We start from the raw sequence: 25,161 nt of genomic DNA on the forward strand, positions 1-25,161 counted from the left end.
GATAAAGACAGCAATAGACCAGCCGCTCCTGTTTTCAGTGATGTAAAATTCATTTTTTTGTGAATGGAGTCTGGTGGCTTTTACAAGAGCACGTTAGAGGAGCTGAAGCTGTTAACAGCATCAGAACAGGCTGTCTGACGTAAAGGTAAAGCAGTGAAAAAATACTCTCAATATAGCAGTCACTGTTAAATTGAATTTTTTTCGGTGACTAAAATACGTTTTGCTGCTGACGTCCACAGCAGTACATTGCTTAGCTTCCGTGTCTGCACTTCTTTCTTCAAACTAGGAGTGTGATGTATCAAAGGTAATTCACTGGCTATGGATACAACAAAATCCAAACTATTCCTTTTACATCAGACAGAGATCTAATAATATCTAGAAATATTGTAACAAACACCACTATTATATGGATTACAGCACTCCTGAGAAAATTTGTCCAACTATCATTACTGTCACAATGCACACTGCCTTCTCTTGGCTCTCTCACTGATCACATTTTAATCCTGCTTTAGAGGGAAACTCCCCATTCAGGCAGGAACAGCTGAGCTGGACAGGTAATGTGGCTGCATGTGTACAGACAACACAACAGACTGTCAGAGTGAGAGTGAGAATGACGACACACAGCACTAAACCATCTCATAGCATCATAGCATGGTTAAAATGAATCACAGTTAAATTACATGCTGAGATAGGTTATCTTTGTTTTTGTGGTCCTTAAACGGGATGATCCGAATTCTTTAAACCGAACTACGCTTGCCAAATGTATCAATACACAGAAGGAAGCGTACTGACCCCCTAGGAAAGCCGCTCAGCCCTACAGCTTGAACTGCAAACAAGGTCAATTATGAATCTTCTTATTTTGAATTTTTGGGCCACATTGTGTTTATATTTTTAAAACTTTCCTCAAGCTGAGAAAAGTTATTTAAAAATCTGTGTCATCATCACAATGTAAAGTCTATGAGGCGAGCGGGAACTCGCAGGTGGGGCCAATGGGAGAAACACGACTGCGCACTAGGCAAGCAACTCCACTGGAGTGTATAAGTATACTATTTTTGGTCCGGTGTGAAGGTATTATTAAAGTCTGACACATCTACTCATAGATGAGTGATAAATTTGAAGGGTGTAGTTCAATAAAAAAATAGTAGTTCCCCCACGAAACTGCTCACAACAAGGTCTGTGGATTATCTTGAGTAACTGGGTCATGATTTCTGGAAAAAGACAGATGTTTTTCAAATATCCATTTTTTGAAGGTGAATGCCATCTAGTTCCATTAAATTGGAAAATATGGATTTTTGATTCTGGGTTGAACTGTCTCTTTAAGTCAATGAAATCTTTTAAATTTGTGGAAAAACAAGATTTGCCGTGATGAATGTTCATGCTGAAGGAGTACACAAAGCTCATGTTGAATATACATTGATATGTACTTTTGTAGATTCATCTAGTTTGTACCCGTCTCATAAAACATATCATGCTGTTCTTTTTCCCAAGTGCCAGTCTGAGCGTTGTTACCATAGTAACTGCTGCCAGAGCTGAACTTTTTCTTCTGCATGGTGAACAAACTGATCCTCTCTCTGGCTCTGTTTTCAGACTGACTCTACCACCTGGGTGTTTGCTGCATAAACTTCTCCTTCCTCTGCCCACCTCCAAACGTCGCTACCCTTGGAGAACGTCGACGAGCGGATGACTTCGGGAGCCATCCAGGCGTAGGTGCCGGCGGCGCTCATCTTGGTGGTGCGGTGCCACTCCCGAGCCAGCCCAAAGTCTGTGATCTTCAGAGTCTTGTTGCTGAGGTCCTCCATTTCGACCCTCTCGAGGATCAGGACTGGAGTGGTCGGGGATGGTGGAGCAGGAGGTGATGATTTCGGTTTGGGGATGGGGAGGATGTTGGGGGGAATACGTGCAGATTGGCGGTGAAGTAAAAAGGTTTCAGGTAACCATCACATTGTAATGTTGGGAGGGGCGGCAGCAGGAGATCAGACCCACGATAAAACACAATGCGTGAACGCAAAACATGGTGGATGAACAAAACAGGGTGCAGTTTAGGGAGGCCGTGATGAAAGGATTGGAAGGATAAAAGCAGAGTGGAGAAAAAGAGAACAGAGAAACGAAGAAACAGTGAGCCACTACAACGGGAAGCAGAGATGAAAAACACCGACCTTGATCAATGCTAATGATCTCACTGTGTATTTCACATCTCAAACATTTAAACTACAGAAATAGCCTGCTTTGACACACCCGTTTGCTCTGATAAGCTCTAAAAAACAACCCAACATGCACCAAGTAGTGCTCCTCGTAACCACATGCTTTCTCTCCCCCATTCAGCTCCACCATGCCAGGCCATCTGCTGTGGCTGTGCCCAGTGGAGAGGGTGTGTCTGCAGGCTGCGGTGCACATCAAGCGCCCCGCTTCATCTGCTGCTCATGTGGCTCTAATGCTACACAGGCACTTTCCAAAGACACTGAAACCCAAACATGTGGCTAAAGTAAGCCCCACTCCCGTGTAGCTGGAGAGGTAGAACATGAAACAGCTGATTCCCCCTGAGGCCGATCACGCTCCAAATGTATGCACTCACTGTAATGCACCGTGCTTTAGATAAGAGCATCGACTAAATGGCATGTTATGTGAAAGGGTGGTGGCGGAGACAGTTGAAAGATTGAAGGTAAAAACTGTTGTTATTTCTGCCTGTTTTCTGAGCGGTTTACAAATAAACACATAACGTGTTTTTCATACTTTTTTTAAGTATGAGTTAAAGCTGCAGCAGTTTTGGTTTCCCACCTTCCCACCAGCAAAAGTATATATATTACGTCAGAGTTTGTTCGTGGCATAGACTTTTTAAAAAGTAGTGTACATAGCCACTGTGACATCAGCTATTGGTTTGTGGACTACCACCCCGAAACTTCTACTTAGGCAAGTAACAATCTTTTTTTTTTTTTATTTTGGAGTCAGAAGTGATCATATTTTGGTGATAGTGTGGAGGTGTGTCCCGAGGTAGCCACACCCTAAAGAATATCCCTGCTTTATCATCTATTTTACTCTAAATAGGACAATAATTTAACTAAATGATAGCCATGTGGTATTAAGAGGGAGACAAACCAGGTGTTATGAACTGAGGAATTATCTAATCAAATATGCAGAGAACATAAATTTGAACATTAGATAAGCTTTCACCTGCAGTGTCTCCCCATTAAGAATACTTGAAACTAGTGATTGAGATCATAAACAAACATATCTGACGACTTCAAATTTTGACCTGATGATGATGTTAAATGTAGCATCAAAGGATCAGCAAACTTATTGTAAATAATCCGATTACAGATCAGATTTCTAAGGCAATACCCAAATCAACATCACCATCATCAACTGATTTGGCAAGTCCGCGGACTACCAGAGTCGTTACGATACATCTAGTCTTTGAGATATTTCAGTTTGGACAAAAGCGGTGGACTGGCCAACATATTCATCCCTAGAACGAGACTGCTAACATGGCTAAAAATTAAACTGTTTATGACGCTTTGAGAAAAAAGTTAAATAGATGCAAGAAAGAAATCTTGACTTTTGTATCTTTTTTTAGGGAGGGAGCTTCACAATGCTGCTGCCAAAAACTTCATTACCACAGTGACGCATCACAGGGTGAGGTCTCAGTGTGCCACATCCTGAGCGACTTCTGTAACCACCTATTAGACCGAAGTTTTCTAAAAAAGGACCCACATCACAAGAAGATGGGTTCATGTGGTAATTTCTTAAACTGATGCAAACAGATGTGAAATATGTCCCAATTTAATTCTATGTAATGCCCAAAAAGTCTCTCTTTGGTCCAGAAAAAAAACAAAACAATGGCATTCTGCTTTAAAAGCACATTTTTTGAGAGGCAGTTTCACTTCTCAGAACTTAGATTTGGGCTCAAAGGCAAGAAAAGAGAGAGAAACTTTGAATTAGACACTAACATGGATTTAAAGTAAAAGTAAAAGCATAAACTGGCATGCTGCACTGTCCTGTTCTGTGACGAGGACATGGGTTTTTCCCTCGGAGCCCAGGGTGGCAACTAGTTAGACTGACTTAACACGTTAAAGCAGCCTATTGGGAGTGAAGCATCTGAGCTGATCACCAGAAAACGGGCCAATGGCAGGCAGGAAGCTTGTTGTGTGTATAGTCGGAGCCACCAATAGGGTGGAGGCTGGGGCAGAGCACTGGACAAATCCCCAGTAATAGGCTTGGGATTTAGGGGATCCAGTTGGGTAAAATGCAAGATTACAACTGCTCCACAAACATACATGCAGACTCCTTTTGCTTTCTGCTCTCTCTTCTGGACAGTGATTATCATTAATGTAAATCACAGCATCTAACAGGGAATGTGGGCTAAACAGAGTGTAATTAAATGTATTCAAAGGGTGCATTAAGTCCCACAGACAAAACAAAATAAATCTGCGGGGGTTTGAAAAGGTTGCTGATCAATTAAAGTGAGAAAATCATTACTTTTCCAGGTCCTGGCTTAAAAAAAAATCTGGCCTGTATTTGGTTTAAAAACAACCTTCCCTCTTGTATTTACTAAAACCCATTTTCCTCTTGAGATAAAAATGACTACTATGAGCATCCATAATCATATTACAGTCCATTACAGGATGCCATGCGTTTTGCCACAGGCCTGATGATACTGCAATTTCTTGAATCCCCGTCAGCTGAAAAAAGTTTCACCTTAAAACTATGCAAATTCTCACTGAAGGCTGTAAAGAACAATTAATATCAATACTGAACAGTAAGTTTGTAGTTTACCCTATAATTTGTCAAAAATATTAATGGCACAGATGTTGCAATAACTCACAAACTTGATTGCTTATGTCTGACTAAAAACCAAGAGTAAATCCACAATAATCAGAAAAACATGCAGCAAAAAAAGCTGAAAAAATGGTTTAATTGATTTGTTGATCTACAGAAATGTAATCGACAACTAGTATAATAATCGATTTGCTGTTCAAAGAGTCAACCTGGACCCCATTTACCCATGTTGTTGTTTCTATGTGAATAATGGAGACAAAACTTTTTGAACATGGTACAGTATTGAGAGAGAGTTAAATTTTGTAGTGGGAAAACATGCTGCAAGGTAATCTCTCAGGGCATTTGTGCACCATTAATTTACATATTTGGCACTTACAGGCTCAGATTATTATTAAAAGTGTCTGACATTATGGAAAGGGTCCCTACAAAGATAGACCTTTTTGTTTAGCCGGAAACAGTACTGAAACTACACCATCACACCCACCAGACTCCATTTAAATAAACAGCAATTTCATCATTGTAAAACACACATCACTCGAAGCTGACAGAAATAAAATAAAACTCACAAAAACCATCTGGATTCCTCGTTCCACTGTTGAACAATCACAAACTCTGGTATGATTGAAATAAACTATTGATTCACCTAGTTAGATGTGAAAATATGCTGCCTCTGTACATGCTAAAATTACTGTGTATTTGAATGGATTCTGGTGGGTTTGGCGATAGTGATTTTGGGGCTGTTTCTGCTTCAACATAAAGGATCTTAATCTTTAACATGAAGGTCTATCTCTGTACGGGCCCTTTCTATAATGCTGTCAGACACCTATAAACACAATATGAACCTGTCAGTGGCAACAACAAGAACTTTTAGTGGACTGAATTCACATTGCACAAATGAAGTTACAGTTACATTGCAGTTTCGTGTATGGGATGATTTATTATTTTTCTCTGTTTTCTATAATTGTAAACTCAACATATTTTGGACTTTGGTCAGACATAACAAGCAATGTGGAGATGTCACCCTGGGCTTAAGCACATTGTGATAGGAATTGAATTTTTCAGAATTTCAGCCTTACAGTCAATTATTACTAAAGTAATCATCAAATTTGGAGCTGATTAATGTTGAAATTAAATCCTTATTTTGGAACTGCTATTTTGCTGAACTTCACTAAATAAACTATCACTGCAGAAAAAAAACCTGTGATGGTAATAGAGAGGGAATCTTACTGTTGCTGGACTTGAGGTCTCGGTGGATAATGGGGACGATGGCCTGGCTGTGGAGGTAGAGTATTCCTCGGGCAATCTGCACTGCCCAGTCCACCAGCGTGCACGGAGGGATGCGTTTCCCAGCGAGGGCCCTGTTGAGGGGCCCGCCCCGTGCATACTCCATGACCAGACACAGGTTGGGCTCCTGCAGACACACACCCAGCAGAGCCATGATGTTGGGATGGTTGAGCATGGCGAAAAGTTTGGCCTCCTGACGCACGCTCTCCAGAGTCTGCTGTGGGTCCTCATCAGGGTCCCGCCGTGCTGCCTTCACCGCCACCTCTGAGCCCCGCCACACTGCACGATAGACTTTTCCAAAACCGCCCACGCCGATGATTTCCTCCAGGGTGAGCTCGGAGAAATCGATCTCCAGGACTGAGGAGGAGAAAAGGACAAAGATGAGATATAGTGAGACAGACAAAGAAAAATACGTATTCCAGAAAACAAATACAATCTGCTGCCACATTATTGATTTGCACAAAGCTGTTACATATTTGCACAAACCCCTCCAAGGACATTAGAGGTCACAGTCAGCATGTCTGGAGCTGGTCAGGACTTGCTGTTTTCCTCTCGAGGAAGGGAAATGTTTGCTAACAAGGACCTCAAAACCAGGTCACAGAGTTGAAGGATGCTTTCACTAAGCCACTCTGCTGCCCCAAATACAGACTGTGGTGGAGCTCCTGCTATTACACAAGTGTGAGCATCTGTCCTCAAATCTGCCTGAGAGAAGACAGGACGGAACGAGACACAGAGGATGGGTAGAATCGAAGATCTCTTGAAATAAAAGGTACAATGTTGTGAACAGGAGCCTTTGTGCCTGTAAACTCTCACGTTGTTGATTCCTAACAGTCTACGAAGCAGACTGACCTTGATGAATATTTCAGGTGGGATGGTATGTGAAAGTAGGCCAGCTGCTGCTGAGGATGAAGAGATGGAAGCCAACAAAGACTGAGACAGCCAACAAAGACAGCTGAGGCGGTGTGGTCCACCCAAACAAGCGGGGCCTTAAAACATGTTTTTATCAGCCTATTAATGCTAAAGTAGGTCTACAGATAGAGGATATGTAATTATCTGTGGGTTTGTTTGTTTTTTGCTGTAGAGCATATCTTTCGCACAGCTTGCCCAGGTGCCTTCATCTGCAAAATGTCACTCAAATTAGCATGTACTGATTGATTAAAGACTCAAAAAGACCACAAAGAGAAGCAAAGAAACTGCAAGGACACACTAAATAACCATAAAGAGACACAAAATGACTGCAAAAAGACAAAGTAGTAAGTAAAGTAACCATAAAGGGACATAAAACAACCAAAGTGACACAAAAAAATGCAAAGAGACAAACTAATGAAACAGGGAAGCTGTGAAGGTCTGGATAAAACGCACTATAATATTAATATTTCTCAACAAGTTGCAATGAGTCATTTTATACTGATGTGTTTGTGATATTTGTGTGGTGGAGGAGGAAGTCTTGTTTCCAGCTACAACTACAAAGACACACAAAAACACCACAAAGATACAAAAACAACCACAGACACACAAAATGACTGCAAAGAGACACAAAACAATCACAAAATGACGACAAAGAGACACAAAATGACCTCAAAAGAGATAACCACCAAGAGATAACAAACTACAAAAAGGGACACAAAATGAATATTGAGAGATACAAAACAACCATAAAGAGATAAAATGACTACAAAGAGGCCCTAAATGACTGCAAGAGACACAACAACCCTTAAGAGACACACCAGACTACAAAGAGATGCATGACTGCTTCAAAGAGATGCAAAACGACAAAAAGTGACCACAAATTCTTTATCTTGCTATGATGTAGGTGGTGGGGCCTTTTGGCCCTCTGTGCCCAGGGGCCCACTGCCTCATTATCCACCCATGCTTGCACACAAGTGTTTTCACTTTGTACTCCACAGTGCAGTGCACTATGGGTGGTTTTCCGCTTACTGCATCTCTCTGAGGTCTTGGCTGCACATTTAGCTGCAGAAGCTTTTTCCCTGCAAGCTCATTTATTTCTCTCTTGCAGCAAAGTCTTGTTGCTAACAAGATGACAGTGAATGCATATCATTCTCTCTGCATAACAAAGCTTTTGGACTATGTTATGGTTATGCTGCAAGTCTAGGTACTGTCTTGTCTTGGATGCACTGTAATTTGAGGCGGGGTGCACCAGTGACCGCAGCTGGCTGTTTGTTTGACACTGGGATGAATAATGGTCCTGAAGCTGTGAGGATGCCTGGGCCAGCCTGTTTCTAGGCCAACAGGAGGAGTGCACTGCGCCTACCATGACACAGCACTCTCAACGTGCTGGCCTTCTGACAAAAGACAAGGGAAAGACACAGCAGCTCTGTGCTCTATTTTAGTGTAGCACCCCGGTTTCATGCAGGCACAATGGGATACTCACGGTGCAGAGGAGGCACGCAGTACTGTTGCTCCGAGGTGTCTCGGATTTCCTCCGGAATGCCATTCCCGTTGCTCACATAATTAGATGGGAAAATGCCAACGCGGTCTGCTATCATGCCGGTCCACCAGCCCTCATCTCCCGACACCAGGGAGTCTTTGGACAGGACCTCCACCAAGTCCCCTTTACGCAGGCTGAGCTCGTCGTCCGCAGTCGCCTCATAGTCGAACACGGCGGTCCAGAAGCCCGGTGCTGCGGGTGCCGCAACCGGCGCCGCGCGGATGCCATTCTCCGGTGTTGGCCAGCGAAAAACATCTGCCTCTGCTTCTTCCGACGAGGAAACGCACGCCTTAGGACTCAAACTGTTGTCCAAAGCGGGTTTGAAGACATCCATGGACGCGATCCATAGGGGCGACCTGGATCACTGCAGGCGCATCCACCTGACGCGGCTGGCTGCTGGCGGCTCGGTGCGCCCTGCGTCTGCACACACACAAAGCTAAGTAGCGGCTAATCCCGCACACAAACACCGCAGGAAAGCACCATTCTGCAGCATAGTCTGTCTGTCAGCTGGCTGCTAATCAAACACACACAGCTCCAGCTTGGTGATTCTCAATGCACAATCCTGCATCCAATCATCGCTGAAACTCCTGGTCTTTATTTTAAGCCAATTGTGCCAACGTGCGAATCATCCCCGGCTTCCTATTGGTGCGCAGCCACGTCGGCAACACTTTGTCCCGCCCTCCCATCAGCGTCAAATGCTGGTCACCTTTCACACAGCGTGAACCTGCTCCACGTCGATTAAACACATACAAGCGCTTTCTTTTCTTCAAATTGTCTCCTTTATTTAGTTATTGACCCCCCCTCAAAAAACAAAAATAACCAAAAAACATAACAAAATACTCAACTAATGTTTACTTCCATGCACAATTCCCTGAAATAAAAACAGAATCCATAGCAAGGAGTAAAAAACAGTCAACATAACAAACAGTAAAAATGAACAATCCCAACTATTTCAGTGATGTGATGAGAGAAGGTGTGTGTGTATGTGTGTGTAGCTGAAGTTCAAACAATAAACCCTCCACACTTGTTGAAAGGATTTGCCCTTTTCTTTAAATTTCCACCAGTTCATTAAAAAACCCTAAATATTGTGTGGTATGACATCAGGAATATACTGTAGTTTTAAAGACAGTTTCACCCAATCCAGGTGGACAGACTGTACAAACAGCAGAGATGCAATAACAATGTTTCACCTGTTTAGTCTGCAAAATGATCAATGATCAATCGGTGACAAATCAGCAATGACTAGACTTCAGTCCATTCACTTCAAGAAGGCCTCTTTGCAAATTCCATTGGCTGGATTGGACATTTGATGTTGGTATTAACTATAAATAGATACAGTATATAATCAAGGTAGTCACAGATAGGGTAAATAAAATATGTGGACAGACAGGATGATGTGTATGGAAGCCAATTTCTGCCAGAAAAAAAAGAAAAAAATTGGTAAAAAATTAATTATGGTAAAAAAAAAAAAAAAAAAAAAAACATACAGCAATTTTTACTTACTATATCAAAATAAAAATATAGCGAATCAAAATGTAGGGATAAGTCTTCTTTAAAAAAAACAAAAAACAAAAAAAAACATACTAACTCAGAATTATGATCTACTGAATCACACCTTTGGTCTATAAGTGCAGTCTATAGGGGACCTAAATGCCAACATTGGTTATCTTTTTCATTTTGTTGCATTGTCGGTATTAATCTTAATTGTTGGGATTTATTTATTTTTTTAAATTTACTCTCTGTATTACTTAAATTTACTGTTTTAATTTGGCATTACCTTGCAATGTGTTAGTTCCCATTTCAACCATGTAAAGCAGTTTGTAACTTTGTTTTGAAAAGGACTATATAACTAAAATTGATTATTTATCAAATTTAAAAATAATGAGTCAAAACTAAGAAATAGTCTAAAATTGAGTTTAGTGACTCAAAATTATGAAAAAGAAAATAAAAAGTGTTAAGTTGTTTTTTTAAGGTAAATTAATATCAGATAACACTTCTAAATTTTAGTTATCAAAATTAGGATTATCAGAAAGTAAATCAAAAGCGTGAGATTAAAAATTATTATAAAAATGAACATTTTTAGCTCAGTCAAAATGATAAAATTATATATAAAAGCTATGATATAAAATCCAATAATTTTTAAATAATAAGAGAGCTTTTGAAATAGTGATTCAAAATTTTAGCCCATAAAGTCAAAACTTGAAACAGTAAGTCAAAAGTATGTGGGGAAATGAAAAATAAAAACCTCACTAAGGGAAATTATGACATAAAAAGTAAAAACTTTTTGTTTTTTTCTCACAATTTTTATTTTCAAATTTTATAGTTTTGACATTGCTGTTTTTATTTGGACTTTTCATCTTTATCTTTTTGCTTTTTCTGGCAGAAATGTTCCTCCATATATTTATGTGACAGCTGAACGTTTGTTTTGCTTTTGATTTGATTTTTTTACTTTGAACATTAAACTCTTTTATTAGACATCTGGCACAATGAAGAACATTTTTCAAAGCCTGACTTATTCTTCATCAGGCAGTGAATAGAGACTTTAGTGATCTTGAGAGTCTGAGTGAGAAAGAAAGAACAGATCAAAATGAGAAAGACAGGACACTGATTATCAATTAAGCTTTCATGTTCCTCAAAATGCCTGGATTTATTACAGATATTAACAAAACATCCTTCTAAAGTTACTTTTCTGCAGATACAGGATGATTGCCTCAGTGCTGCTTTAATAAAAAACATGTCAGATCTATATTTGGAATATTCTGTGGTTTGTTTACAAAGCAGTTCCTTTGCAGCTCTGCTCTTGGCTACTTAAACAGCATTTTGAAAAATGCAAAACAACCCACACAACCAGGAGGCTTTGATGCACATATACAGTGAAGGTAAAACAACAGACATGGAAGATTATGAGATACTGGACAGATGAGCGGTTTCACAAGAAATGGAGTAAAAGTATGTTTTTAACGGGATGAATAATCACCTCACTTGGTGTCTGGATTGGATGAGAAAAGGAAAATTAAATGCAAGAATTAAGATTTATTTCCAAACAAAAATCCATAATCTCATCAATACCTAGACCCTGTATCCTAAAAAAAAACATACCTCCATGTGTCCAGTTTGGGACAACGCACTTGTGCTTTTTTACTGCAACATATTTTAACAGCAGCATGTACTGATGCAACACGTTATTGTTTTGAAAACCCTTAGCAATTTTGGAGTTTAAAAAAAAAAAACAACTTTTATCTTGAGTTTAATGATTTTGGTTTGTTTGTAGAAACCCTTCAAAACGTATAACCTCTTCATTTCTGAAAACTCGATGACAGTGACAACATGATAAACAGACTGTCAACAGGATTGAAAGACACAAATTCAGGCTTGATTTAAGTCAGTGCAACCAGTGTTTGCTTATGAACCAGAAAGCTGCTTTTATTCCACATCAGTAAAAGAACAAAAACGGGTTGATCTCAAAAACACCGTCAGCTTTGGAAATTTGCTTTTTTATTTTTGACATCTCATCGCAGGCCAGGAAAAACATACCCATTCATTAAAAATGTGCCCCATTTTCTGTTACACAAACAAAAATGTTAAAAAGAACAGTATTCACCTAATCAATGAAGCTTTCCTAACAACTTCATCAATCACAAGTCCAATACCTTTCCCATAATATTTCACTGATTAAAAAAAAGACTGGTGCCTTGAGAGGTGGTGTGTATGATAAATATTTGTCATCTTTTACAGAATTAAGACATGTATTTGTAAGACAAAATGACAATTTTCGAGTGGTGCCCTTGTGCACACGGGTGCGAAGAGGACGCACAGCCTGGCAACATGCACAGCACACAAACACACACTGGCCGACGTTCAGCTCAACACATCCCGGCAGATAAAAATCAACAACCAAATAAACAATACAAATAGCCACCAGAGGCGAAAGATTTGAGAACAATTCCTTGACATCATGAATACCTGCTGAACTCAAGACTGAAAATATTTCCTGCTGCAGGAGTTGAACAAGGGAAAGGGTGACAAAGTCCAAAAAATAAAATAATATAAAACTTCACACTTCCACTGACACTGGCTCAGATGAAGCGACTGCAGATAACCTGTACTGTAGATGAGATGTGAGAGTCGTGTTGACATGCTCCCCCCCAGGACACCTATACTGTGTCTATGTAAACATACACTGAAAATTATGTACATAATGTGGGTTTTGTGTTGCCTCTGAACGGGACAGTCCGCCCAACTGTCCTCCCTCTTGTGCAGCAGCAGTGGACCCATCACTCTACTCTGAATGTGTGTGTGTTTATATGTAAGAGAGAGGAAGAGAAAGATAGATAGAGACGGAGTGGGGTGGAGCAGGTGTGGTCCAGGGCCGGGAAAAGAGCATCCGATTCAGCCACGAGACATATTTACAACACTGCTCACCACAAAGGAAGAACACTGAGGAAGAGGAGGAGGAGGAGGAGGAGTGCTCAGTAGAGAAGGAGAAGAAAGGATGACCAGAGCGACTGGAGATTGACATCCCTCTTGTGGAAATACAGTGTCACTGCCACTTACTGTCATTTTTTTTGTTTAATTTTTATTTTATTTCATTTTTTTTAAACACATGTTGCATCCCAGCTCTTTGGTTATCTCTTGGGTGATTTTTAAATTAGCCAAGAACTGACTGATTATATACTAACATACACTTTTATGCAAATAAAGTAATAAACATATTTTCTGCTGCTTCTTGGGAGTTTTAAATTATTATATTTTTCGCTCTAATTTATTTTTAAAAACAAAGCACCAGTCGTGTGTTAAAACAGCATTCAATATCAATCATATCAATATCAGGCTACTTTTAAATTCAGCCTGGAGCTATCTGCTGCTCAGACACCCACACCTGCTTCTTCAAAGAAGAGTTTCAATCCAAAATGAGCACCACTTACTCTTTACAAAATGAGCAATGGTAAAAGTTTGGGTGGAACAACATGTGATTTGAATCAATTTTTGAAGTGCTACCAACAAAACACTTTCACATCTGAAATTAATTTTCTGCAATTGTAAAGAAAAGACTGATTTTACCTTGTTAACAGAGCTATAACTGATATTTAGCAATGCATTAAAAATGCAATGTAAAGGTACAAACACATAAATATCATGACATAACCATTCAAATCTTACATATATATATATATATGTATATATATATTTCTAGGAGCACAACCCTGTAGTTCCCCTCAGTTTCATTAAGTATTTCAGCAGTTTTATCTGACTCCACGAAGTACTCTAGCAGTTTTAGTTAACTCAACTAAGTATTTTTGTAGTTTTAGCTTAATCCACAAATTTTGGCAGATTTAACTTATTCCATAAAGCATTTCAGCAGTTTTAGCTAAATCTTAAAAGGTGTTTTAGAAGTTTTAACTAGCAGTTAAAGCTAATTCCACAAAGTATTTGGGCAGATTTAGCTTACTCCACAAAGTATTTTAGCAGTATCAGATAATGCCACAAAGTATGTTAACAGTTTTTTAGTACCTACACAAAGAATTTTAGCAGTTCTAACGAACTCCATGAAGTATTTTAGCAGTTGTAGCTAACTCCATAAAGTAATTTTGCAGCTAGTGATAACTAGCTGCACCAAACAAACAAAGTTAGCATTGAGCTTGTGAACAAAGTGTGAGTAGTTAGCAGTTAAAGAGCCTTATATTCCCCTCAGGAACAAAACAGAACTAAAAACACAATGAATATTTGACTTAAATTCATCAGGTGTTCAAAAACACAACTCCAGATGACGGCTAACACCACTTCTTCTTCTACTGGATGTGTAAATGAGCAACTCTGTGCTAACACATTTACCAAATATGGAGCTAAAATGACAAAGGATTATTATTATTTTATTTAATATTTCTGTTTTCATATGCATTTAATCCAGGCTACCTTTTTAAAGTATCCTCATACAACAGTTTGTATGATATCTAACAAATTAGCACTCCATAAAGGGCCTGATCACATGTACCAAACGTAGTTACAAACTAGACGTTAAGTTTTGTACATAATGTAAAGTAACATAGGTTAAAATTAGGGAGGTTAGTTAAGTTTAGAAAAGGTAATATGATTGGGCTTCGTCACTTACCCACTTAAGGTAATGTTACTTGGGCTATGAAAGAAAGTTATTTGGGTTAGGTTTCGGAGAAGAAACGTGGTTGGTTATTTAGGTCTGCTTAACATAAAGTCACATATTTAACACTGAGACACGTAGGCAAGGTTTACTTACGTAGGTTGTGGGTGGCTAGGTCTAGTCAAGTAAAATTTTACGTAGGCCAGGTTTAATAAAGAAAAGTAACATTTTTTAGGTTTAGGAGAAGAAACATGGTGATGATGTACCTTAAAATAAGTTCACTTCATACCACACAAGACACAAACACCAGTCTCCAGGGGTAAAGTCCTGTGTTGCGTCCACCACTCCAACCTTACATGGACTTTTACTCTAAAAAGTATGAACATTTTTGAAAAGTTTGAAAAGACAATATTGATGTTTATATGTAAACATTGTTAAGTTGTTTTGTTAAAATCATAAACATTTGACTTAAGTAAATTCTCATTAGTTTTACAAGAACTAATCAGCAATACTGATGAAGAAAATAAACCCTCAATTTTGCACTGAGACACAGAGGCTAGCAGTTAGCGGCATCAGGACTTTCTGTAAGGTTAAAATTATGGTAGGTGCTGTGTTTCATCTTGCAGTGCTGCCTCCAAGTGACCAAAAAAACTATTAATGCAGCTTGGAGAAAAAAAGGTTACGCACCATTTTAGGAAGAAACTCTTCAGTTGTTGAGCTGAGCAAAGAGCTCGTCGGTGTGGGCGGCTGAAGCAAACACCTCTCCCTCCACAGGCACTCTGTTCAGTCCATAGTGACACCTTTAATATTGGCCTTTTGCACATGTACAAGTAGAAGTCTCCATAAATAGAACTATACAGCAAAGTGCATGGAAGGAACAGTACAAAAATACCTCTGAATTTAACCTCTGCAGCAACACGTTTTTTTTTTCCTTTTTTCTGATTTCTGATTGAAAAGGTGAAAACTCGAGTGAGACCAAGATATCAGTAAATAAATAAAATACAATGTCATACTTTTACCTAGGCAAGATACATAACTCTTAGAAATGTGAAGACATCGTTCCAGTATATATTTGACCCCCCCCCGCCCCTCCCCTCCCGCTTAACCACAGCAATCCTCTGTTAGAGCAGAAGGTGACCACATTTAAACAAATATTCAAAATATACAGAAAATATGGAAATATATTATATATAGATAAGTATAGAGTACGGAAGTAATGTTCAGGGCAGTTTGACCATGTTCACTGTGTCCACCTCTTCCTCCTCGTCTGTTTGAATGGTGATTCGTCTGCCAGCATGAACTGTCACTGTTGCTCCTCTTCTTCTTCTTTGTGTGATATCTGAGAACTCTGCAGTGCTCCTTAGGAAACTATGCAAATAAAAATAAATACTATGAATCCATCCCACTGTCACTCAACAACATATTCCCATTTACAATATTATCTTTTTGTTATTCCTTAGCGTAGATCAGAAAATAGTTCCTTTTTTTTGTCTGCGTGTGTCTGTTTTTTTGTTTTGTTTATTTTTTGCGTTTTTATCGCCAAAATACTTTTTAAAAAATGTCGTTCTCGTCAGATGTTGAGAAAAATATAGACCTCTGATTAACTCAACTCTCTCCGGTTTATAAGACTGCAGTCTCTTCCAGTGGAATGCAGGACCAACCCGGCATCGGCATCTTCTGGACTCGGAGGTAACCCAATCCCAACTGTAAGCACACTCACACAGGCTCAGGACGGCTCTCTCCTGAAGCCGGGGCGAACAGGCCTGTCGGCACTAGAGGGCAGGATACTCACCTCCAAGCATCCTTACAGGAGGGGTTGAGGGAGAGAGAGAGAGAGGGAGGTGTCTGGGAAAACCCTGGGTCTACCTCTCCTGTCCGTTCGTACCATACAAGACTGACCCAAATTCCACAGTGAGAATTCACTCTGAAGTTGTACTTTAAACCCCTGCATGTTTGTATCCTCCTCCTGCTTAGAAGCCCTCTATATGACAGTAGGCCTCCAGACTGGAGAAGAGGATGTAAAGGAACCAGAGGCCGATAAGGAAGGCTGACGTGGCCAGTCTGTGTCCCCGGGGCCCACCCAGTTCTCCTCCGATGTGGGCCCGGCGCCTATAAAGCAGCACAGAGACGGCCAGGAAGGCGAAGATGGTGAAGAGAGTGACAGAGAAGGCCAGCGAGCCGGCTTCCACCACAAACGGCTTCCCTTTCATGTGCCAGTAGATGGCCGCCACCGACCAGGCCATGCCGATTCCCAGGAAGACGTTGACGGCGTTGCTGCCGGTCACATTTCCGATGGAGGCGTCTGCGTAGGTGTCTTGGACTGCGGATACCTTACTAGCAAAGGTGTCTACAGAGAGAAAAGTCAGTGAAGTTTGAATCAAATATTGCCAAACTGTAACTGATGCACAGAAATACAAATAATCATTATTTACACAACATCATTATTTCTAAACTAAGTCACGGCCATTTTAAACTACAAGGAACGACTCAACTAAAACTAGAAAGGTGCACTTAGTAATGTGCAGATCTCTAACAGGTGTTTAAGATGCATAGAATGGCGTTTGGTATTGTAACCGAACTTAAGCCTTAGGGCCTGTTTTAATATTACAAATGATGAAAATAAATGGTTTACAGGGTCTTCAAACATCACTATACTTATCACTTTATTCATTGTTTAATTCAAGCCAGGTAAATTTTATTTATAAAGCCCATTATCACATATCATAATTGGCCTCAGAGGGCTTTAAAGCATACGACATCTCTCTGTCTTTAGACCCTCACATCGACTAAGGTAAAACTCCCCACCAAAAAACCCTATAAAAGGGAAAAAATTCCTGATCATTAAGGTTATTATTGTCAGTGGTATTAAGTTTTGTTTGTTAGTGTTTTCAGAAATCTCCCACATTTGCTCTTTAACCTTTTGTCCCATTACCCCGAGATCTTTCAGTTTCCTGAAAAAGATAAACATGCTGGAGGCCAATTTCCCATTTCCTGCCAAATCCACCTGTCGCTCAAAATATACAGTATACATTGCACTGTTAAGGTTGGCAATCTTCTCTTTTTTTTTTGGTCTTGTTTGTTTATTATATTTATATACCTTTTTTCCTTCCAAAATGAATGCAGTAATGATTTATTAATGCTGCACGTAGACCTTTAATAACAAATACGCTGACGGAGTCAGAGTTTTTGGGACATATTCATATCCTGTCGGGTGAAAATGTCAGTTTGGAGGAAATAAGAATATGAGCCGTCTTGATGACAAAGCATGTTTCACTGTTTGAAAGGGGCTCAAAGGCTTGTGAAGTCAGATTTTTCTCAGACTATAAAAGAAGCTTATAATCCATCAACTGACAAAAAAAAGAACATGAAAAAGTTTAGAGGACAGATTTTCACATTACAAACATGAACATGTCCTTTTTCTCACCTGGGACAGATGTACCAAGTGCCACAAACACCACAGCAGTCACTGAGTCCTTGAGGCCGATGGTGCAGCCGAAGTGAGATGCAAGGTCGCCGATGACGGCCGTGAGCAGGCCGATGATGATGATGGAGACGATGAAACAGGCCCAGCCATTCAGGTAGTCTGTGGGAGGAACGCAGGCGAACAGGACCTTCCAGAAGACGGTGAGGAAGTGCATGACGTAGTCAAAACAGGACGGCAGCCGCTCTTCCCCTGTGTCCTCTTCGTCCTCGTCTGTTTGGGAGAAGCAGGGGGAAGGGGATGGCGGGGGAGTCGAGGGGGTGAGATGGATTGAAGCATAATGCGATGACAGGAGGGAGTTGAGCAGCAGAGAGGACAAAGACACAGCAGAATATTTGGGGAAAGATAAAGAGAGAGGGGTGAAGGAGGGAAAGTAAATATTAGGAAAAGAGGGGGAGAGGAAAAAAGACAAAGAGATAAAAGATGAAAAAGCAAAAGGGGGAATATGACAGCGCGAGAAAAAAGAAAGACAGATGATGAAGCACAAAGAGGAGGAGGATAAAGAGCCAGAGAGGAGTTGGGAAACGTTGGCGAGATAAAGGATCGATAAAGGAGATAAGGGATGACAGAGAGGGGAAGGAACAGAACAACATTCTCTTAAAATGGCACACTGACTTATTTTTCAGCCAGAGACATCAAACAGCTTCAGCCTGGGGTTACTGTTGTGTGTACTCAACTTTAAATGAAGACATGTCTAGATTAATAACTGCCGCAGGGCTTTTGTTAATTAATTTAAAGAGTGGCAAGTTTTTGTCTTCTAAAGGAAAACTTCACCCACAAAATGAACGTTTGTAAATCACCCCCCAGTCCGACTTCATGTCCTATTCCTCTTCAAAATATGCAGAAACTGCTGTAAAAACCTGAATAATATCAAAACCTGTAAGTCATATACTCACATGAACATTTTCACCAGGTATAAAATATGTGATGAAGTGGCTCTTACATGTTTGTGTCATTTTAATGTAAACAAACATGCATGTAAACACAAGGAGTAGTATTGGACAATATATGGACATGATCTCGATTATTTGTACTGACCTTAATAAGTCGAAAATGTAATTATTGTGACCATGGGCGTAGGTTTTGTTTTAACATTTGGGGTGACACATATGAAAAGGGGGTCTGGGATCCTCCCACAGGAAAATTTGAGCATCAAACACTTAATTTCCTGCATTCTGGTGAATTTTTAAGCACCAACTTGTAGCCCGTCCTGCATCAATTTATGGTGGAAATGTCTTCAATTCATCAAAATAAAAGTCCACTTCTACTTTCATGTTTTTACTGGGGTGAGGGGGGTGTAAATGTTCTATATTTTGAGGGGGACTCCATGCATTTGTTCTGTTAAGGTCATCTGTGCTGACTGTGGGTTTTGCTTCCTAAAAGTGCCACCCTGTACCATCTAAAAATGTAAATGGACACCCCCCTCAAGTGAAGGAGCGGGGTGTCCTCTGTGTCCCAGCAGCTCACAGGAAACTTAGCAGACAGGAGGGACACTGTGCTGATTCAAAGTGTCAGGCCATGTGAGCTGCATGCATTTTTCAGCCACGGGTGGATCATGAAAAAATAAAGAGCATCACTGGATTAAATATTTCAGCACCAAAGTGAGGAAGCGAGGCCTTCACGGTGCCCCGGCTACACGGTGGCTGTGACTGCAGCGGGCGTAGCGGTGGCTGCACTGCACGCTGATCTGATGCTGCTGTCACCCCGATATGATGGATGAGTTTTCTCTGATGTACATGAGATTATTTCAGAGCTTCAAGAGCTTTTCTCTCCGGGAAATGAGTTTTTGAGGACTCATACTGACACCAAGACTTTTGCGCTGAGGTCGTTGGAAGCTGATATTTTTAAGTGATGACATTCAATATGCAGAGTTAGACAAGGCTGCTACTAATCATTAGTGTCATTGTTGATTAGTCTGTATGTTATTCAACTGATTAATCAGTTAGTTGTTTGGTCTATAGAATGTCAGTCACAATGGGGGAAAAAAATATCAATCAGTGTTTCCCAAAGCTCAAAATGATGTCCTCAAATGTCTTGTTTTGTCCAAAACTCAGAGATATTCAGTCACAGAGAAGCAAAGAAACCAAAAAAAAAATTCACATTTCAGAAGCTGGAATAAGAGAATTTTGACTCTTTTGTCTGTAAAAAAACAATTAATCGATCATCATATTAATTGGTGATTAACTTAATAGTTTACAACTAATCAGTTAATTGTGGCAGCTCTAAATGTATATTTTTGTTAGTATGAAGCTACCTCTAGCTGAAGGTTAGCTTAGTCTAACAAGACGTTATATTTTCTTTGTTTAATTTGTACAAAAACAACTGGACTTGCTATGATAAGATAACCCGCTGCTGGCAGTAGATTTACCATAAAGATATTATGGCGTTAATCTTCTCACCTAACTCTTGGCAAGAAAACATTAAAAAATTAACAGCTCTTAATGCTTTTATAAAATATTTTTTGTCATATTTGTTAAAACTGTCACTATATCCTGATGATGAGAAAAAATACGAAAAGTTTGTGGAAAAAATCATGCTCCTCCTCACAGTGCTTCCTATAGCACTGGTAGAAATCCACCACGTCTGAAAAAACAACCAATCAGAGATGAGGAGTCTCTCACGCAGCTGTCAATCATGTCGATCACTGCTGTTGAAATACGGTCTAACTGTCAAATTAGGCAGCGCTGATCAAATATGAATCAAGATTCTGTTACTGCATTATGTCACTTCTGGTGACATTTGATCAAAAAATGTGTGGATGGATACAGTGAAAGTTTCAGCAAACTTTCTTTCTTTTTTTTTAAAAAATGAAAGTTACCAACTGTAGCTTTAATGGTAAAAAGACATATATTCAACACCCAGCAAAAGTTTAGCAATAAATAAATGATGAATAAAACCTGTTTACTAAAATTCGAAATATCACATAAATAATTTAAGTGTAGGAATGAAAGAGAATATAATTTTCACATTTTGCACACAATAACAGTTGCCATCATGTCAGCCAAACATTACAACAATATCAACAATGTTTGAAAATATGTAAATACAAGGTCCCTAAAGCTGAAGGCAAGTTGGATCCAAGACTTTTTAAGACTTTCTTTTCACTTCGAATGAATTTTCTTTTACATTATCTAAAATTGAAGAAGAAAAAAATGAACCAACATCAATTACTTAGTATTAAGGAGGATTTTGCCCAAATGTTTATCATAAACATGACTTTTTTTCACAAAGATAAGGGTAGAGCAGTAGTGTGAAACTTGTGGTAATTGTTAGTGAGGTTTCCTGTCAGTTTTGTGCTTCTCTCTCTGCATGTTGGATTAAACTAAGTTATTTCCCTTCAGGTCAAGTTTGAAAAACTTTTTGCATGAAATATGTCTTGTACTAGTTTCAGCCATTTCACAAAATGTTGGTTAAACAGTTTTTGGTTGACTTTACAGTTCCCTGTGTCGTCCAGGGAACAGTGACAGCTAGCTGGCAGACAGTGGATCCTCTGTCAGAAACAAAGTATTGTTGGTTTTAATCTCCTGATCTGGGTGACGTTAACATGACAGGAATATGTTTTGTTTTTTTTTAAAGATAAGAGATAAGACGTTATTTATCCAACACTGGGGAAATTTACAAAAAAAATAAAAAAAATAAAAATTAAAAATAAAAATTAAAACCTAAAAAAAGAACAATTAAAAAAAAAATCAAAATAAAATTTTAAAAAGTTATCAATTATTTGATGATTTTAACAATATGACGTCAGAAAAAACCCTCATAAAATCCTTCTTCCCATGTCTCAGCATTTTTAACAATTTTGAAAAGGGTGCTTTATGATGTTAATTGCCTTAAAAGATTATTTTATGGATCAGCAGGAACCCTGAAAAAATGAGACAGTACAGTCACATCATTTGCTGTAAGTGTGTCCAACCAGGGATCAATTTAAAAAGTTAATTTGACTGTTATTCAAAATTACTAACACATGATAGGTGACACCAATAAAGTGCTTATGTGAGGGAAACTGTGAAGGAGCATGATGTTTAGCGTATTTGTGTGCCGCCACAAACCTTTTTCTTTTCTTTTTTTATTTTACAGTACCTGCACTGACTGTAATGGCCTCCATGAACTGGTCTCTCCAGGAGTTGGTTCCCACCACCAGTGCCAGGTTGGTCTTCTTAATCAGCTTGTCAACTGTGCTCTGTGTGACACAAGCAAGAGTGAAATCCATCGATTATTTCTGTTCAGAGGAGAAATACATGAGCTTGTCCACATGATGGCAGTGGCATCCAGTTCCAGGCAGCACAAACCTCTGTTGGATGCATGATTAAACCACGCAGCAGAAAAAAATACAGTGGATATATTTCTCAGTTGAGGAGGTTAGAGGATGCATATAAACAATATCTCTTCCAGAAATGTGTCTCTGTGGGTTGGGAGGCCTCTGAAGAGCAACTGCTAAAATTAGAAATATATAGCTGTCATTTGAGGCAAGCTGGCTGCTGAATTAGTCCTCTGTTTTCTGTTTGACTGCATGGAAAACACTGGTTTCAGCTTAATAATCAGGCTGTTTGAAGAGTAACCTCTCCCACCTTAAACTCGTATGATTCTTCAATAATGACTTCCAGCTTGGAGTGTTCCCCCAGCACCGGTTTTCCCATCTCCGCGATCCGCCTGGCTTCCTCCTCGTCTGATGTCATCGTCCTGTCTGGTACATCTGAGCGGAGAGGGCGAGAGGGAGCAAAATAAAAAAGAGATCACAGTGAGAAAGATGCCAATCAAAATGAGAGGACGCTCAGCTGATTAGCATGTGGTGTTGCACTTCATACAGTATTAAAAACAAAACATCAGAGGGAAGCCTCATCGGTAACAGTTTAAATTTATTCAGCCTTTATAATGTTCAGGCTTCAGAAGACACACAATTTTGTTAATATGCAATGTAATACAGTATATGTGGTGTATATGCAGTCATGTCTGTTACACTCAGTCAAAGATTTATTGTAGAGATGACTAAATAGTTGCTTTTTCTAAGCTTTCTATTCCTTGGTTGCAATCCAACTGTGTTATGTAAAGGTGAGACAAACTGCAAAGGCAAATGTTAAAAGCAGATCTATTTCTTTTATCCAAAAATGTTGGAGTTTACAATGACTTTCAAGGTCCTACACATCATAAAGAGCGTGTTTTAACTGTGACTTTGACAGAAAAAAAAACAACCTCCATCTTTCATCTTAAAGTGTCTAAAATCCAAAAAAACACACATATTTTCCCATTTATTCCTATGCTTTGAGACGTCAGCCTCTAAAATCCCAACATGTTCTCACTCACTCTTCTAGCATCAGTTGTGGATGAGTGAGTTTCTGTGTCAATTTCCTCTTTCTATATGCTGCAGCTCCATTAAAATGCGACTTCAGGTTTCGAGAACAAAACTACTTTTAACAGTAAACAGAGCTATTTAAAGCTACTAGTTTAAAGTAAGTGGTATGTCACTTAACAACTATCATGTGATATATGTCAGCAACTATGTTAAAAAAAACTCAAGTTGATGTTTGGTTTTCATGGGACACAAACACCGGTCTTGTGGATGAAAGTCCAGCTTGTGTTTGACCCATGCACGATGGCGAACACATGCACGAGAACCACCAGCAGCACAAACACAGCTCGGTAGTCCCCTACTGTTGTTATTGTTGTCCTCCCACTTGCGCATGGCTGTCTGAAATGTAATGTGCATGCCAAAAGTGTGGCCATGACATCACCATTTTCACAGGATCCATGTAATGCCAGTTTGTGCGGCGACAGCAGGGGTTGCATTTTCAAAAAAAATTACATTCTGGAGCCCATTAACAAGTTTGCATTTTCAGGCCCCCAAAATGCTGTTGTGTGAAAAAAAGGCCAAGCTGCAACAGAAGTTTAACGTATCATGCAAGAACAGTTGGCGTGTAAATGGCCTCTAAAACTACAACTATCTCCATGGCTACATATCACTGAGGAAAAATGTGTTTTTAAGGTTTCACAAGAAAATTCCAACTCAATGTCCACTTACTAGCTTTGTTTTCCAAGAGCCTTTAACAGTATCACAGTCTTCATCAGTGAGTATTTGCTCTTTTGTCAGAAAAATGGATCCATTGATGTCATCCATGAAATCATGTTGAGCATGTCAACGGATTTCCATGACAAATGCATAAACTCCATTCACTGATGGCGGTGTAATATTGTTCACATTAACCCATTAGTGCCTGCAACTTTTCTGTATTATTAATAATAGACTTTTGGCCGAATGGGTTGTGATGTGCTGATTAGAGCTGAAGCAACAATAACAAGTCAAGTATTTTCAAGGCCTTCCAGTCAGTAGTCAGTCAGTACTCCTTAAGGCCTTATCTCATTTTTTACCCTCAAATCCGCTCTGATCAGCTGTTCTATCTTCCTATCAGACGGGTCCTGGGTGGCTCTGCTGTAGAAAGAAGCCGCGGCGCTTCACAGAGCTCCTGAGTGCACTGCACACTACAAAGAGCGCCATAACATCAATTCTGTGCTGTCAAACTCTATCAAGAAGGAGCGTCTGTGCATCCAAAGGCCCCTCATCCCGCTGTGTGTGTGACACCTCCACAGAGCCACCTGGTGCAGAGACCTTGTCATCTTTTATACGAACCCCGAGTCCCAGCCTGCTGCTCTTTGCTGACAACACGCTTACCATTAAATATTAACGTTGCCATTAAAGATCACAGCCCGGTCCCCTTGATAGGAGGGCGTGTCGACAAGCACACACACACACACACACATACACATGCAGAGGCATGCATAATATACCAGCGCATGAGTTCCTGCACACACACACACACACACACACACACACACACACACACACACACACACACACACACACACACACACACACACACACACACACACACACACTTTTAAGCTAAATCAATTACACACCACAGTGTGTACCCTCAAGTCCTGACAGGATTTCTTTTGCTCATGTTTAAAAATTGATTATCCAGCCGTTCCCCTGCTCTGTGCCGCACCACGACATGACACAATTTCCTTGACAAGGAAGGGGAAAAAATAATAACACAATCCCACAAAGCTAATTAAATTCTAATT

General features: G+C 39.7%; 2 protein-coding genes across 4 annotated transcripts in view; both read right to left on the reverse strand.

Moving 5' to 3' along the window:
- map3k9 (mitogen-activated protein kinase kinase kinase 9) overlaps nt 1–15,694 on the reverse strand; it is a 26,923-nt gene extending 11,229 nt beyond the window's left edge. The window contains exons 1-3 of the mRNA XM_042500094.2: nt 8,450–15,694; nt 6,001–6,414; nt 1,642–1,822 (exon numbers count right to left, since the gene is read on the reverse strand). Of these exons, the coding sequence (XP_042356028.2) occupies nt 1,642–1,822; nt 6,001–6,414; nt 8,450–8,840 (986 nt within the window). The 5' untranslated portion in view covers nt 8,841–15,694. The remainder of the gene's footprint in view (nt 1–1,641; nt 1,823–6,000; nt 6,415–8,449) is intronic.
- The window catches only part of slc8a3 (solute carrier family 8 member 3), a 161,857-nt gene continuing 152,388 nt past the window's right edge, over nt 15,693–25,161 (reverse strand). For all 3 annotated transcript variants that reach the window (XM_042500096.2, XM_042500095.2, XM_042500097.2), the window contains 4 exons: nt 22,650–22,774; nt 22,162–22,261; nt 18,025–18,294; nt 15,693–16,947 (listed from right to left, as the gene is read on the reverse strand). In XM_042500096.2, the coding sequence (XP_042356030.1) occupies nt 16,571–16,947; nt 18,025–18,294; nt 22,162–22,261; nt 22,650–22,774 (872 nt within the window). In that variant the 3' untranslated portion in view covers nt 15,693–16,570. The remainder of the gene's footprint in view (nt 16,948–18,024; nt 18,295–22,161; nt 22,262–22,649; nt 22,775–25,161) is intronic.

Source organism: Plectropomus leopardus, chromosome 14 (genome assembly GCF_026936395.1).
Source record: "Plectropomus leopardus strain MGB_pleo_1.0 chromosome 14, ASM2693639v1, whole genome shotgun sequence".
Lineage (NCBI taxonomy): Eukaryota > Metazoa > Chordata > Actinopteri > Perciformes > Serranidae > Plectropomus > Plectropomus leopardus.